The 16844-nt window shown below is 42.6% G+C and overlaps 1 protein-coding gene across 5 annotated transcripts in view; it reads right to left on the reverse strand.

Annotated features, from left to right (window-relative positions):
- Window positions 1–16844, reverse strand: part of CBX5 (chromobox 5) — a 48849-nt gene that overhangs the window by 24918 nt on the left and 7087 nt on the right. For 2 of the 5 annotated variants that reach the window (XM_063711817.1, XM_002823340.6), the window contains exons 1-2: window positions 3277–3413; window positions 1279–1457 (exon numbers count right to left, since the gene is read on the reverse strand). In XM_063711817.1, coding sequence (XP_063567887.1) covers window positions 1279–1415 — 137 coding nt within the window. In that variant the 5' untranslated portion in view covers window positions 1416–1457; window positions 3277–3413. Of the gene's footprint in view, window positions 1–1278; window positions 1458–3037; window positions 3414–16844 lie in introns of those variants that run through there. The other 3 variants (XM_024256594.2, XM_024256593.2, XM_054528071.1) reach the window with 2 other exon arrangements.

Here is a 16844-nt window from a genome sequence, read left to right on the forward strand (position 1 = left end):
AGTGCTCTAGAGGTCTCTCAAACTTAACAGTTCTCATCTCTAGTGGAAGCTGTGATACCACTCCTCTCTAGAAACAGAGGGCATCTTCTGATTGTTGTGCTACCCATACTTGCACTCTGGGTGCTAGAGATGCTAAGCATCCTGCAATGCATGAATGATCCCACCTACAACGCCAATAATTCTCCAGATGAGAAACCTTGATTCATGTAATGAAATAACCTCCAGTATGTTTCAAAGGTTCTTGACACCTAGCCTTTATGCAAAAGTATTGGTAAACCACTGTATCTTTTAGTGTATTTAGGTCCTATACTGCAGAGCTGTGCCATCCAATATGGTAACCACTAGCCACATGTGCCTATTTGAAATGCAGCTAGTTTGAATGGAGATGCACTATAAAGTATAAAATATATCCCGTATTTTCAAGTCTTGGCACACACACACACAAAAATTTCATTAATAACTTTTGTACTGATTAACGCTGAAATAGTATTTTTCATGTATTAGGTTAAATAAAAATTATTAAAATTAATTTCACGGCTGGGCACGGTGGCTCACGCCTGTAATCCCCGCACTTTGGGAGGCCAAGGCAGGTGGCTCGCTTGAGCCTGGAAGTTCAAGACCAGCCTGAGTAACATGACAAAACCCTGCCTCTACTAAAAACACAGTCACCTAGGCTGGAGTGCAGTGGCGCGATCTTGGCTCACTGCAACCTCCGCCTCCTGGGTTTAAGTGATTCTCCTACCTCAGCCTCTGGAGTAGCTGGGATTACAGGGACCTGCCACCAGACCTAATTTTTTTATTTTTAGTAGACGGGGTTTTGCCATGTTGGCCAGGCTGGTCTCAAACTCCTGACCTCAGGTGATCCGCCCGCCTCAGCCTCCCAAAGTGCTCAGATTAGAGTGCAAGCCGCCACGCCTGGCCTTATAAGCACTACTGTTTATCCTTATTTCACTGAGGAGATAAAATGATTAAGGAAATTAGCCAAGGCCATCCAGTTTGTATCATAAGCAGTGGAGTTAGAATCTAGACCCAGGCAATCTGACTCCTGAGTCTGGGCTCCTAACCAATTCATTATACTGCCTTTCAAAAGCAGTATCATTAGAACGTAAGCTCCACAAGCGGAGAGATTTTGTTTTCTTTACTGCTGTGTCTTCTAACTCTTAGGAAGAGTGCAGGAGGGGGAAGAAAAAGACAAAGATGCTTGTGATTCCTAAGGAAGTAAACCAAAGGTATCTATCTCTACAGAGTCCCAACGCCTGGGGAAAAAAAGGAACTTACTCAGAAAAGCCTTTCCACTTCAGTAGATATTCCACTTGTCCCTTAACCACGCGCCTGTCTAGCACCTTCTCCACAACGTACTCCTCCTCATCCTCTGAAGAAGAACTGTCAGCTGTCCGCTTGGTTTTCTTTCCCATGTCGCACACCGTTCCACCTGAAAGACTAAGGCCACCGGGTCCCTGCAAAGGGAAAGGACAAAATGGTTAGAATCCATGTGAGGAGTTAAAAACTTTGTCTTTTCTTGATGGGATGAAAAGGGGATAACACTAAGTTGCCATGTGCCCTGCTCTTGAGTCTCAAATCATTCTACAGATGAGTCCTAAGAGTTTAATTTAAAAATGAATCAGTCTTCACTTCCTCAATTACAACCTTCTCTTCGGCTAAAGAGACCAAAATTACTAGAAGGCACAACGGTCTAACTCTTCTATTTCAGATTCCAAAAGACAAGTAGTGTGGTATGTTATTCCTGGCTATGTTTGTAACTGTTTACAAGCCAGGAACTCAAAACAGAAATGTGCAAAATCTTCAGTTAAATCAACCAAGTTAAAATTAAAACCTTTTTCTCCAAGGTGAATAAGGGTCTTTATAAAAATGAAAAAAGAAAAGCCACTAAAATATGAGTTTTCTGTGCTCTGAGCATCTTGCCCAGTCTCTTACCAGCACACAAAAAAGGATTGCTCAGGCATCTTTCACCACATTTTCAGTGACTTGGTACCTTTCCCTTAAACAAATTGAGCTTGTCCCTTCAGAGCATCCATCAGCTCACAAAAGCAAGGCTGACATCTCAAACACACTAATCTTCCTTTTTAGAAAGCTAATTTGGGGATGGGAGGGAGGCAGAAAGGAGAAAAAATTTTTCAGTCCTAAAATTCAAAATTAGTCACTAGATTGTTCAGTAATTCCCAAGATGCAACTAACCCAAATAGTTAAGAAGGTACCTCTCCCTCTTAACTGAAGTTGACTCAGGGCCAAAGGAAGAGGAGGAGGAAAAAGAAGTCTGGCCCCAGACTCAGCATCAACATGAAGCCTCCTCAAAATACAGAGGAACCATTCATAGGCCCAAGGAAAGCTGAAGCAAGGAAACACAAATGGAAATTGAGTTAAGCTCAGAAATATGCACACCAGGGGATACTCAACAGAGAATCTAGTTTTAAAAATTCCCATGTTGTTGTTCCATAATCATTTTTAAGAATTCTTCCTTAACCATGCTAAATGGTGCCTACAGTCTGGATTACAGAGTAGCAGAAATTGTTTTCTTAGCTGAACTCCATTATTATTTTCCTGTAATCTTTAAAAATGTTTATCAGCACCCTCTAAATATTTCCACCCTGACCAGAAAACCACGGGGTCAGGGAGGGCCCACTACTAATCTCAGAATGATGTTCAAGTCACATAAAAAGTGGCAATTATCAATTCACTTCAAATTAGCAAAATTTTAAAAATTACTACAAGAATATATAGTTGGAAACCATATCTCCAGAACTTATTAGCAATAGGTCTGCCCACCTAAAAAACTGCCTATACCCATTACTGCCCTTAAGACTAAGTTTTTATTAAAATACTCTACTTGGAAGAGGAAGTAGTAGCAAAATGTAGGTGCAGGGGGGGCGTTAAAATAATTTTTCCATGAATTTAGAAGAGTCCTAAGCTTCAAGAAAATATCTTATGTGGTTTATTTAAAATAAAACAGCCTCCGACCTCACCAAAGACAGGAAATGTCATATTCCAGGGAGAGTACCCCACCCCCACCCCCACTCACCTTGGAATTTCCGGGAGCTGAGCAGTTTAGGTCAGAGCGCTGGGGTTAAAACCAGCCCCATGTTAGATGCATGCAGTTAAGCATTGTGGCTATGGCCTCCCCTGCCTCACCAGGAAAAACAAGGATTTACATGTGTTCTTGATTTTGAGGGAGAGAAAAGGAAAATCTCCCTTTATACCTTCATGCAGAAGAGGAGCCCCAAAGGTAGAAAATGAATGGGGGTTCCCTCCTTTACCTACCGGATCGCCCCAGTTCTTTCTTTCCCTCTGGGCTAACAGGAGGGGCCTCCCCTCCCAGGTCTGGGTCTTGGCGGGCTGGCAGCTACCCCGCCCCCACCCAGCTGCCTGGGCGCCACTGCGCAGCTGTCCCAGTCCGTTGCCATAGCAACTGGCAGCAGTACTACACTAAGGGGGAGAAGCAAATGGAAAAGTTAAAAGGCTTAACTTTCCTTTTCAGTGAAGACTGGGTGGAGAAGTTGGAAGGTACCTCTCTTGGCCTCAGGGCTGAGGCATTCAGAGCTCAAGGGAATTACTTCTTAGGTTTTAAATCCAGTATTTATGCTTATTCCTCTAACAGCACTGTGAATTAATCAATAACATTTTAAGATCATCTAACAAGATTACAGCTCAACTGAAGGGGGGAGGGGAAAGGCTCGATCCTTCTACAACACGATCAGTACAAACCACCCATCACTTAATCCAGCTCACCAGAGCACTTTGGGCAATCCCATTTTACCGTCTGTCACAGAACAGTTAATTAAAATTGCTTGAGGGGAAAAATAACAGGAAACAGGGGAGGGGAAGTATTTTAAAGACACTATATAACTTTCCTTCTTTGGGGGGATTACTAGAGACAAAATCCAAAGACATGAAGCACTACCAAAACAACAACCAAAAAAAAAAAAAAAAACCCTTTTAACTAAAATTAGAGGTGGAGGGCCAGGTGCAGTGGCTCATGCCTGTAATCCCAGAACTTTGGGAGGCCGGGGCGGGGCAATCATTTGAGGTCAGGTGCTCGAGACTAGAGACTAGCCTGACCAACGTGGTGAAACCCCATCTCTACTAAAAATACAAAAAAATTAGCCAGGCGTGGTGGCAGGCGCATATACTCCCAGCTCCTCATGGGGCTGAGGGAGGAGAAATCGCTTGAACCCAGGAGGCAGAGGTTGCAGTGAGCCTAGATCGCACCACTGCACTCCAGCCTGAGCGACAAGAGTGAGACTCTGTCTCGAAAAAATAAAACAAAATAAATCTAGGTGGAAAAAAATTCCTAAGAAGCTTAAAAAAAAAAAAGAGAGAGCAGTTCTGCCACAACCTAATGGTTGATAAATTAAAACCACTTCTAGGTTGTTCTATAATGTCATAAAACAGATTTTTAAATAATTATGCATCACCTGATATATTAATGTACAACTCTCCGTATCAGTATGCCTCAATACGTGAGAAAAGGAGTACTAGGATAAACAAAAAAGATACATAGAGACTTGAAATACTGTAACTTTTCCATTCTTCTGGCTCTAAAGAACATTTTAGAGGGCTCCAAAACTCTACTCTGCTTTATAGATATGGGAACTTTAAAGCCAGAAGTGACTGCCATAGGAGAGTAAGAAAAAGGGACAATCAAAAGCAAAGAACTCAGTTGAGCCAGGGACGGTGGCTCACACCTGTAATCCCAGCACTCTGGGAAGCTGAGGCAGGTGGATTACCTGAGGTCAGGAGTTCGAGACCAGCCTGACCAACATGGTGAAACCCCATCTCTACTAAAAATACAAAAATTAGCCAGGCATAGTAGCACTTGCCTGTAATCCCAGCTACTTGGGAGTCTAAAGCAGGAGAATCGCTTGAACCTGGGAGGCAGAGGTTGCAGTGAGCCGAGACTGTGCCACTGCATTCCAGCCTGGGCAACAAGAGCGAAACTGTCTCAAAAAAAAAAAAAAAAACTCAGTTGAGAAGAAGCACAATGGTGACTATTATGGCTGTCAAACAGAAGAAACCGTAGGGTGTAAGACCAAAGTAGAAATTTTTTTTGAGACGGAGTCTCGCTCTGTCACCAGGCTAGAGTGCTGTGGCGCGATCTCGGCTTACTGCAACCTCCAACTCCCTGGTTCAAGGGATTCTCCTGCCTCAGCCTCCCGAGTAGCTGGGATTACAGGCATGCGCCACCACGCCCAGCTAATTTTTATATTTTTAGTAGAGATGGGGTTTCATCATGTTGGCCAGGATGGTCTTGATTTCCTCATCTTGTGATCCGCCCGCCTGGGCCTCCCAAAGTGCTGGGATTACAGGCATGAGCCACTGCGCCCGGCCAGAAATTTTTTAATTACAAAAGATTTCCTCAGATTTGAATAGATCATCAGCAAACCTCCAATTAAAAATGGCATTTTTCAACTCTTCTTAACTTTTGTTTTAAACTTTTCATAATTAAGGGATATGAAAACAATACCAAACATTTAAATAGGATCCTGACTCTGATTAACTTGCCATGTGTTATCTTGAGTAAATAGATTTTCCATCTAACCCCGGCATCATTTAAACGGGCTAAATAAATCTGTACTACCTGCCCTACCTACCTCCTAGGGAAAAAGTGAGTTTATGTTGAAACCAAAGATCTATTAAGTCCCCCAAAGAGAACCTTCTGTAAAAATATGTCAGGGCTGAATACAACAGCAGAAGAAAATATGTCACCTTCCAAATTCCTAAGCTAGTAAACCATACCACATGCAGTAACTCCTGCAGCTCAACACATTAGTAGATAGCAAGAAAAAGAGGAACAGCGTCTTCGTTAACTAGGCACTGGAAAATGAATAAACCTTCAGAGAACAGGGTAGGTATGTTCTCTCTCAAGGGCAAAATACTTATTCCTTAAAACTCAGACAAACTTTAAAGACGGCAGAACGAAAAGACTAATAGTAACTCTGTGAAGGAATAAGGAACAGGAAAGAATGACAGCAATACTAACATTTTGGTGAAACCTTTCAGAGAAAGAAAAGTGAATTTAATGAGGAAAGAGACAAAAATATTCTGGTGTCCGCCCCTCCCCACAAAACATCAGGAAATAAAGATTGAATTCAATTCCCTCCTTTCCACCCTTAAGAACTGCCTAAAGGGCACATGGGCTGAGGTCCTTTTCTTTTTGGGAAATGGGTTTTGTAACCACTGACAAATCGAATTGGGCCTGATGCCAGGAGTCAGAGTACAACCATAATATTCTTTAAAGGATGGCATGCAATTGTCTTGTAAATCTCCTAGACAGTCACAGATCAGAAGCTGGCAAGGATGACGACATAGTTCTGATGGAATGTGTCTTATCTTAACCTTGAAGTTACAGATCTCCTCAGGAGCAGCAGTAAGAAATGAGAAATGCACTCAGACATCGGAGGGGACATAATTCTCTTTTAGACAATGCGACCCGGAGTATTAGGGTCAAATGAAACACAAAGCCAGTCAAACAATTTAAGGGCTAGAGCCTGGACCAGATAAAGCATCAAGACTGGTGGTTCACACTGAGCTTAGGAGGAGGGAGCTTTCCAGCATGAGAAATGAGACATGGCTGGCAGGATGATGGAGTGATTAAGGTAGAATCCCAATACCATGACAGAGGAAAAGAAGATGAGCCTCTGAACACAACCTTATCCTTGTGGAAATCTCCAAGGGAAAGGGTGAGCAGCTTCTCAAATTTCTAGTCTTTCAGGCATAACAGCTCTCAGCCTTCTCTCTTAAATATACATAGGAACTATCTGGTAAAGCTACCAATAACTATAGATAGATTACAGCACCTAAGGCCCATTGAGATGAGAAAAGAGGCTGGGCGCAGGGGCTCACGCCTGTAATCCCAGCACTTTGGTAGGCCAAGGCGGGCAGATCTCCTGAGGTCAGGAGTTCCAGACCAACCTGGCCAACATGGTGAAATCCTGTCTCTACTAAAAATACAAAAATTAGCCAGGCGTGGTGGCAGGCACTTGTTATCTCAGCTACTTGGGAGGCTGAAGCAGGAGAATCACTTGAACCCAGAAGGTGGAGGTTGCAGTGAGCCGAGATCGAGCCACTGCACTCCAGTCTGGGCAACAAGGGCAAAACTCTGTCTCAAAAAAAAAAAACAAAAAAAACAAACTTATCAGTCCCCAGCAATTACAGAGAGGGCATCACAAGCAAGCTAGGGCAACCCAGAAAAACAAGAGGTAGGCCAGCACAGTGGCTCTCGCCTGTAATCCTAGCACTTGGGGAGGCCGAGGCAGGTGGACCATGAGTTAAGGAGTTTGAGACCAGCCTGGCCAACATGGTGAAACCCCGTCTCTATTAAAGACACAAAAAAATTAGTCAGGCGTGGTGTAATCCCAGCTACTCGGGAGGCTGAGGCACTTACGCACCTGTAATCCCAGCTACTCAGGAGGATGAGGCAGGAGAATTGCTTCAACAGGAGGCGGAGGTTGCAGTGAGCTGAGATTGCGCCACTGCACTCCAGCCTGGGCAACAGGGCAAGACTCTATCTCAAAAAAGAAAAAAAAAAAGAAAAAAAAGGCCAGGCGCGGTGGCTCACGAGGTCAGGAGATCGAGACCATCCTGGCTAACATGGTGAAACCCCATCGCTACTAAAAATACAAAAAATTAGCCGGGCGGGGTGGCAGGAGCCTGTAGTCCCAGCTACTGGGGAGGCTGAGGCAAAAGAATGGTGTGAAGCCAGGAGATGGGGCTTGCAGTGAGCCGAGATCGCACCACTGCACTCCAGCCTGGGAGACAGTGTGAGATTCCATCTCAAATAAAAAAGAGGTAATAGTTAGCCCTCAACGTTGACCATTTAATCCTGGAAGAACCCACATAGGGTCCCTGGTATCTGTCTGCTTTGTCCAGTTCAGGTTCTACTCTCATCCCTCCAGTCATTACTTTTCTAAGACAGGGCCTCGTTCTGTTGTTCAGGCTGCGGTGCAGTGGTGCAGACAGTTTATTGCAGTCTCAAATTCCTGGGCTCAAGCAATCCTCTCACCTCAGCCTCCTGAGCAGCTGGGACCACAGGGGCACGCCACCATGCCTGGCTACATTTTTTTATTTTTTGGTGAGATGCAGTCTCACTGTGTTGCCCAAGCTGGTCTCAAACTCCTGGGCTGAAGCAATCCTCCTGCCTTACCCCCACAAAGCAGTCACTACTTCTCAATACCAATTCTGGTGGCTTTTCTTACATCTTGTTATAGTCATTTTATTTTCATCACCACTTATGAGCATAAGTACACATAATTCTAGATCTTTCACTAAGCTTTCTTTTTATTAAGAATGAAAGCTAGCCGGGCGCAGTGGCTCACGACTGTAATCCCAGCACTTTGGGAGGCCAAGGTGGGTGGATCACCTGAGGTCGGGAGTTTGAGACCAGGCTGGCCAACATGGCGAAACCCCGTCTCTACTAAAAATACAAAAATTAGCCAGGTGTGGTGGCAGGTGCCTGTATTCCCAGCTACTGGGGAGGCTGAGGTAGGAGAATTGCTTGAATCTGGGAGGTAGAGGTTGCAGTGAGCCAAGATCGCGCCACTGTACTCTAGCCTGGGAGACAAGAGTGAAACTCCATCTCAAAAAAAAAAAAAAAAAGCCAATTGGTAAGCTGCCTCACTGAACTACCCACTGAATTATTTAAAGATGGTAATCAAACCAAATGTCAAGATGCATAATCAACGAGCTCTCCATTGTAGAGTTTCAACATAAATTCTATAAGCCCCCTAACTAGGCAAAATCCTTTAGGAAGTAAGCCAGGGTTAAAGAGCAGAGGACAGTGCATATGCAAAGCTCCCTATCACATGGATTAATTAAATATGCCATTGATGAGTGGTTGCAGTTGGCCCAGACTTGCGAAATTCCCACTTCTCCTTAAGGCCCTTAGGGAGAAAGTGGCTTAGGTGAAGATTAAATTGTCAGCTACAGCACTGTCTTCAAGGCATCCTCTATATAGCCTTATTGCAGCAAATAAAACAGATGAAAATAAACCAAACTTAAAGAAACATTTTAATCTGCTCTATGTTCCTTGCTCTTTATGGAGCTTGAAGTACTGATGGTTTTAGGTATGTAACACAAACAGCACAAAACTAAAATATCCTCTATAAAGATGTTTTCTTGCAGTGGATTTATGATTTCCAAAGTATTAGCCATGTGGCATTTTAACAAAAACACAGCATAGAGATGCACATTACAGCTGTCCTGGCTGTCTCAGGTTTTGTTAAATGGGCTGATAACTATCACTCCACCTCCACCAAAAGCCCATGAGCACCCAATTCAAGAGGAGTTAAAAGCTTTTTAAATGTCTATTTAAGAGACTAGATTAGGAAAGAGTTGAAGAGAAAGATTAACTATGGTCGTTAACACCCCTATCATTAACAAGCCACATATAGACAACACAAACTTTATTAATAGAAGAGAGCATGGAGGCAAGAAATGTTCTCCCATTGGCTAGCACAGCTCTAGTTCATGATCCTTTAAAAATCAGGCCAAGAGGCTGGGCACAACGGCTCACGGCTGTAATCCCAGCACTTTGGGAGGCTGAGGCAGGCAGATCACTTGACGTCAGGAGTTCAAGACCAGCGTGGCCAACATGGTGAAACCCCATCTTTACTAAAAATACAAAAATCAGCCAGGTAAGGCGGTGCACATCTATAATCCCAGCTACTCAGGAGGCTTAAGCAGGAGAAGCGCTTGAACTTGGGAGGTGGAGGTTGCAGTGAGCGGAGATGGTGCCACTGCATTCCAGCCTGGGCAACAGAGGCAGACTCTGTCTTTAAAAAAAAAAATCAGGCGAAACCTCCTGCTACACTGAGCAAGGAAGGGCCTTTTGTTCTTTTAGATAAAAACAGCTGCGTGCCGTGGCTCACCCCGTAATCCCAGCACTTTGGGAGGCAGATCACCTGAGGTTAGGAGTTCAAGACCAGCCTGGCCAACATGGCGAAACCACGTCTCTACTAAAAATACAAAAATTAGCCGGGCATGGTGGTGGGCATCTGTAATCCCAGCTACTCAGGAGGCTGAGGCAGGAGAATTGCTGGAACCTGGGAAGCAGAGGTTGCAGTGAGCTGAGATCCCGCCACTGCACTCCAGCCTAGGCGACAGAGCGAGACTTCATCTCAAAACAATAAAAAAAAATAAAAAAATAAAAATAAAAACATATACTTGGCTAGGTGCCATGGCTTACACCTATAATCCCAACAATTTGGGAAGTTGAGGCAGGAGGACAGCTTAGGCACAGAGTTGAAGACCAGCATGAACAAACATAGTGAGACCTCCCTAATATTTAAAATAATAATTGTATATATACACATTCTAAATGACGATAAAGGCTGCCCTATAAATTCCATTTGGTTGTATGTCCCCCAAGCTCTGATTACCAATATATTACAAATGAATGTGGGCTACAAGACTCAATTTTCAGAATTGCTTGAAGGTACCAGTCTGGTAAACTGGTACATTTAGCAGTAACACAAAAATTCTTGCTTGATAGCTCATCATTTTATATTGGATTTTTTTTTCACCCTCTTATTAAAATCCACTCAATTTCTTCTCTCAACTATCAGTTTTCAGAAACACGCATTCTATTTTATAGAATAAGATGTTGCCCTATCTAAAAAAAAAAGTATCAGTTTTCTTTAAATTTAGTTAGGGTACACCTAAACCTACCACTGGGCAAGAGGTTAAATATCCAATTGTTTCAAGATTTATGAGAAAGCAGAATTTGGCACCACCATGGGAAAATGCCTTCCGGATGGTGTTTTCCAACAACTTTATCCTTGGAAATGTACTGAACTCATCTCAAGGCACCACACTCTCAGGTGGGTGTTAATCTCACATCCACTCCTCTTAAGTGTAATGAAACATGAATTTGGAGACCTCGTCACCTTTCACAAAGAACCTGGCAATTCCATCATAAGTAAATCTTGAGAAAAATGGGTAACAGCAACATTTGAGTAGATTATCATGAATCTTAGATTTATACATACCACTTAGGCAGATCATGTTCACAAAATATGGAAGAATTAAAAGAATACTGAAAATGCTCATCCCCAAATAAAATTATGGTCATAAAGCATTTTCCAAACATCAGCCATAAAATTAAGACTCAGTCCTTACCATGGCATCATCTAGCTTACAGATTTTAGACATCAGTAGCTTAAGGGTTACAAAGGCTCCTTCAGGTCATTTCAACAATATCATCCATTTTAACGAAGAGCCTGTGTTAAGTCTGGCAATTTTTCTTTCTTTTTTTTTTTTTTTTGAGACGGAGTCTAGCTCTGTCGCCCAGGCTGGAGTGCAGTGGCACGATCTTGGCTCACTGCAAGCTCCACGTCCTGGGTTCATGCCATTCTCCTGCCTCAGCCTCCCAAGTAGCTGGAACTACAGGCGCCCGCCACCACGCCCGGCTAATTTTTTGTGTGTATTTTTAATAGAGACGGGGTTTCACCATGTTAGCCAGGATGGTCTTGATCTCCTGACCTCGTGTCGTGATCCCCCCACCCCGGCCTCCCAAAGTGCTGGGATTACAGGTGTGAGCCACAGCACACAGCAGACAATTTTTTTCTTAGCATGAGTTTAAAGAAGACATTTGGCTGGGCATGGTGGTTCACGCCTATAATCCCAGCACTTTGGGAGGCGGAGGCAGGCAGATCACTTGAAGCCAGAAGTTCGAGACCAGCCTGGCCAACATGGCGAAACCCCATCTCTACTAAAAATACAAAAATCAGTCAGGCGTGGTGGTGGGCGCCTGTAATCCCAGCTACTCAGGAGACTAAGGCAGGAGAATCGCTTGAACCCGGGAGATGGAGGTTACAGTGAACCAAGATTGCGCCATTGCACTCCAGCCTGGGCGACAGAGCGAGACTTCATCTCAAACAAACAAAAAAAATACAAGGGTATCCTTGGCAGCTCCTGGGCCATGTATTATGATCCTGACCAATTTCTCTCTGTGGAAATTTAAAAGCTGTAAAAAAATACATAATGGGTGATGACAGGAGAAACAAACCCACACCAGAAGTTATCGAACCTTGCAGGTCTTTTCAAGTGTCTCTATTGACATTTAAGTTGAGTTACTATGCCACAATATCATAAAAGTGTGCTCTACACTTCAGCTATATTGATAGTTAAATGCAAAGAAAGGCATCAGATAAATGGCTTAAGGGATGGGCAATCTCAGACCACCCAGCTCTTCAAGTGAGTGTTTTGATGTGTTACATGAGATTTTTCTGACTCCCTTTTTGTCCAATTTCCAACTACATTCCCAATTCAAATCCTATGCCAAAGACATGATTAATATAGTAATTCTGATCCTTGCTCTAAAATTGGTTGATTATGGGATATTTATTGAGGGCCTAAAAAGTGTCAAGCATTGCATGAGCACAGTCTATTCCAGTTTCCAGTTAAGGCGAGGATTTTTGAAGTTTCTCCTTGGTCAAGTTAGCACCTTCTCCAAAGGTTGTTACAGAAAAGGTAAAAGGTAACTTGTCAATAGTGGAAAGATCAGGACAGGAATAAGTACATGTGGGTCCTAACCCAACTAGATCATTAAAAGGTCAAATTGGACAATTTCATTGACTCTCATGGGTGTTAGTTATTAGCCCTACTTAAACATCTGTTGTGGGAAAAACAAGAAAATACTTGAAAAATATAAAGCAAATAGAAGTTAAATGTCTGATAGTAGATGAAGTTAAAAATAACTGTTTTGGGCCAGGCACAGTGGCTCACACCTGTAATCCCAGCACTTTGGGAGGCTGAGGTGGGTGCATCACGAGGTCAGGAGAAAGAGACCATCCTAGCTAACATGGTGAAAGCCTGTCTCTACTAAAACTACAAAACATCAGCCAGGCGTTGTGGCACGTGCCTATAGTCCCAGCTACTCAGAAGGCTGAGGCAGGAGAATCGCTTGAACCCCCCAGGAGGCGGAGGTTGCAGTGAGTCGAGATTGCACCACTGCACTCCAGCCTGGGTGACAGAGCGAGGATCCGTCTCAAAATAAATAAATGACTGTTTTAAGCGTTCCTGCTTCTGTTTTCTGGAAGTTTGTTGTATAAAATTGGTATTTCTTCCTAAAAGGTTTGGTAAAATTCTTCAGTGAAGCCATCTGGGCTCAGAGTTTTCTTTTTCTTTTGAGACAGAGATTGCTCTGTTGCCCAGGCTGGAGTGCAGTGGTGCAATCTCAGCTCACTGCACCCTCCGCCTCCGGGGTTTAAGCGATTCTCCTGCCTCAGCCTCCTGAGTAGCTGGGACTACAGGAGCACACCACCATGCCTGGCTAATTTTTGTATTTTTAGTAGAGATGGGGCTTCACCATGCTAGCCAGGCTGGTCTTGAACTCTTGACCTCGTGATCCGCCCACCTCAGCCTCCCAAAGTGCTAGGATTACAGGCATGAGCCATCACGCTTGGCCTGGGCCTGGCGTTTTCTTTGTGGGATTATTTCTATCTAAAAATCCCTTTTCCTTAATAGAGATAGGGCTAGTAAGGTTCTGATGTTTTCTTCTTTTTGCCTGTAGAGAGGTCTCATTATGTTTCCTTGGCTGGTCTTGAACTCTTGGCCTCCCAAAATGTTGAGATTACATGTGTAAGCCTCCATGCCCACCCAAGGTTCTGTATTTAAGTGAGTTTTGATAGTTTGTCTTCAAGGAAGTTACTAACTTCAACTAAGACATTGAATGTATTCATATCGTTTTTCAAAATATTCCCTTATTATCTGTAGGATCAGTAGTGATATTCCTTATTCCTAATATTGTTAATTAGTATCTTTTTTCCTGATTTATCAATTTTATTGATCTTTTCAAAGAACTTTCCGTTTTTTTCTATTCTCTATTGTTCTATATCCCATTAATTGCTGCTTTTATCATTACTATTTTCTTCTGTTTATTTTGGATTTAATTTGTTCTTTTTCTAGGTTCACAGGGCCAAACCTGTCAGTGACCTGCTTTTGTTGTTAAAGTACTTAATGCTATACATTTCCCTTTAAGCACTGCCTTAACTGCATCCCACAATTTTGTTTTGTTTTCTTGTTGAGATAGGGTCTCTGTCACCCAGGCTCAAGTGCAGTGGCAGGATCACAGCTCACTGCAGCCTTGATCTCCCAGGCTCCAGTAAGCGTCCCACCTCAGCCTCCCAACTAGCTGGGACTACTGGCAAACCACCATTCCTGGATACTTTATTTTTTCTAGAGACTAGGTCTCAATATGTTGCCCAGACTGGTCTTGAACTCCTGGGCTCAAGTGATCCTCTCGCCTCAGCTTCTCAAAGTGTTGGGTTTACCGGAATCAGTCACAGCACCCAGACTCATTCTAAAAGTTTTGATATATCATCTTTTCATTTTCATTCAGTTCCAAGTATTAGTTTTCTTTGCAATTTCCTCTTTGTAGGTGGGTTACTTTAAAGTGTGTTGTGTAATTTCAAAATATTTAGGGATTTTTCTTGATGTCTTTGTTACTGATTTTTTATTTAATTGCACTATGATCAGGAAATAAACATACCTTGGCCAAGCACAGTGGCTCATGCCTGTAATACCAGCACTTTAGGAAGCTGAGATGAGAGGATCACTTGAGCCCAGGGATCTGACACCAATCTGGGCAACATAACGAGACCCTGTCTCTACAAAAAAAGAAAAAAGGGTGGGTGGCTGAGCATGGTGGCACATGCCAGTGGTCCCAGCTTTTCAGAAGGCTGAGGCAGGAGGATCACTTGAGCCCAGGAGTTTCAGGCTGCAGTGAGTTGATTGTGTCACTGCACTCCAGCTTGGGTGACAGAACAAGAGCCTGTTTAAATTTTCAAAGAAAAACCTTTATGATTGAATCCTTTTGAACTTGAGACTTATTGACCCAGAAGATAAACTGTCTGTGTAAATGTTCCATGTGCACTTGAAAAGCACACGTATTCTGTTGTTGCTTGTACTATTCTATAAATGTCAATTGTATCAGGTTGTTGGTAGTGTTGTTCAAGTCTTCTGTTTCCTTACTGATTTCATCTACCTGTTTTATCAATTACTGAGAGGCACTGAAATTTCCAAATATAACTGCAGATGTCTGTTATTTCCTTTTTCTTTTCTTTTTTTGAGACAGAGTCTTGCTGTCACCCAGACTGGAGTGCAGTAGCGCGATCTCAGCTCACTGCAACCTCCACTTCCCAGGTTCAAGTGATTCTCTTGCCTCAGCCTCCCAAGTAGCTGGGATTACAGGCGCACGCCACCATGCCCAGATAATTTTTGTATTTTTAGTAGACAGGGTTTCACCATGTTGGCCAGGCTGGTCTGGAACTCCTGACCTCAGGTAATCCACCCACCTCAGCCCCCCAAAGTGCTGGGATTACAGGCATGAGCCACTGCACCTGGCTTGTTACTTCATTTCTGTTTTCCTTTGTGTATGTTGAAGCTTTATTATTAGCTTTTAGGACATTTAGGATTGTTATGTCCGCTTGATAGATTTATTCATTTATTATGTAACCTGGTGTTTGTTATTTGCCCTATCTCATAAGTCTACTATGGAAAAACAATAGGAAAATACTTTGGAAAATATATAGGAAACAGAAGGAAAAATGTTTAATAATCAAGGAAGTTAAAAAAATTTTAATGAATTTTCCTTATTATCTGTAAGTCTTATCTATGCTTGTCTCTACTTATATAAATGAGGTTTGCTATGTTTTATCAGATCTTAGGCATAATTTATTGTTGCGAAACACTGAACAAATTAGCAGTATATTACCCTCCACAACTCCCTGTGAGGTGAGTTGTACATATTTAGGGATGAGAAACGAGGCACAGAGAGTTCAAGGATTTGTCTTAAAAACAAAACTTAAGATTTCCCAGCCTGTTAGTTGACCTCTTTAGTACAGGGTATTTTATTCCGACATAATTATATTTTATTCTGACATAATTATGCCCTCTGGCTCAGATATGAACTTGCTTTATTCTAAGAAACATAGATTACTATCAGAAAAATACTTGAATCCAATTTGGTTCCTCCTCTCCACAGAAGAAATAAATAATGAGTGTGTTATAAAACCTGATCTTGAAATGGTCCTTTCAAGTACACCATCTCAAGCTCATGGCTTTATCTAGTGTCCTTCCTAGCAATGAAATAGGATGGAACAGGCATTCAGTGAGTCTGAAGAGTAAGACTGCAAGTGAAAATTTTTACTCTATGACCTAGTTTCAGGTAGAAAAAAATCTGTCAGTGTTTAATTTTGATGAACTACTACTACTGGAAAGAAAATCCAGGCTACACAGTCTATAGTCTCACTAGAAATATAGTGAAAATGTTCCAGCTAGTCTGTTACATCCCTTGTAGAAAATCTTTTCTTCAAAAAGATTTAAGCACACAGCTAACAAATACAGGTTAGTTATCCTGCGTTAATACCCCAAGGAGTTGACAGTCAGCCAACAGCTCAGTCTTCCATCCTTCAAGTCCTAGGCAAGAACAGGACCACCCTCACCCAAAATGTTGTAATTTGTAATGTTTTGATTCACATTTTAAATTATTGATTTAAAAAACAAACTCCAAGATGACTTAGGAATCACTTCATAAAGTCTTAGGTCTGGAAGGCTTGTTAACAATCACTTATCCAACTCCTTCCCTATAAGATGAAGAAACTAAGGACTAAAGAGGGCAAATGGCTCACCCATGGTTACACCACTAGATAATGGCAGAGGCAGGACAAGAACCCAGGTTTCTGAGCCTTTTTTCACTTGCCTCTGTTTCTTTAAAAATAACCTTTTCTTTTCTGAATTAGCTCAAATCTATTTGGGTAGAGGTTAGGGAACCAATGTGTAGTGGTCTGAATGATGGCCCTCCCCCGAAGAGATTCATATCTTAATCCCTT

The sequence above is a fragment of the Pongo abelii genome, chromosome 10 (genome assembly GCF_028885655.2).
Source record: "Pongo abelii isolate AG06213 chromosome 10, NHGRI_mPonAbe1-v2.0_pri, whole genome shotgun sequence".
Classification (NCBI taxonomy): Eukaryota; Metazoa; Chordata; class Mammalia; order Primates; family Hominidae; genus Pongo; species Pongo abelii.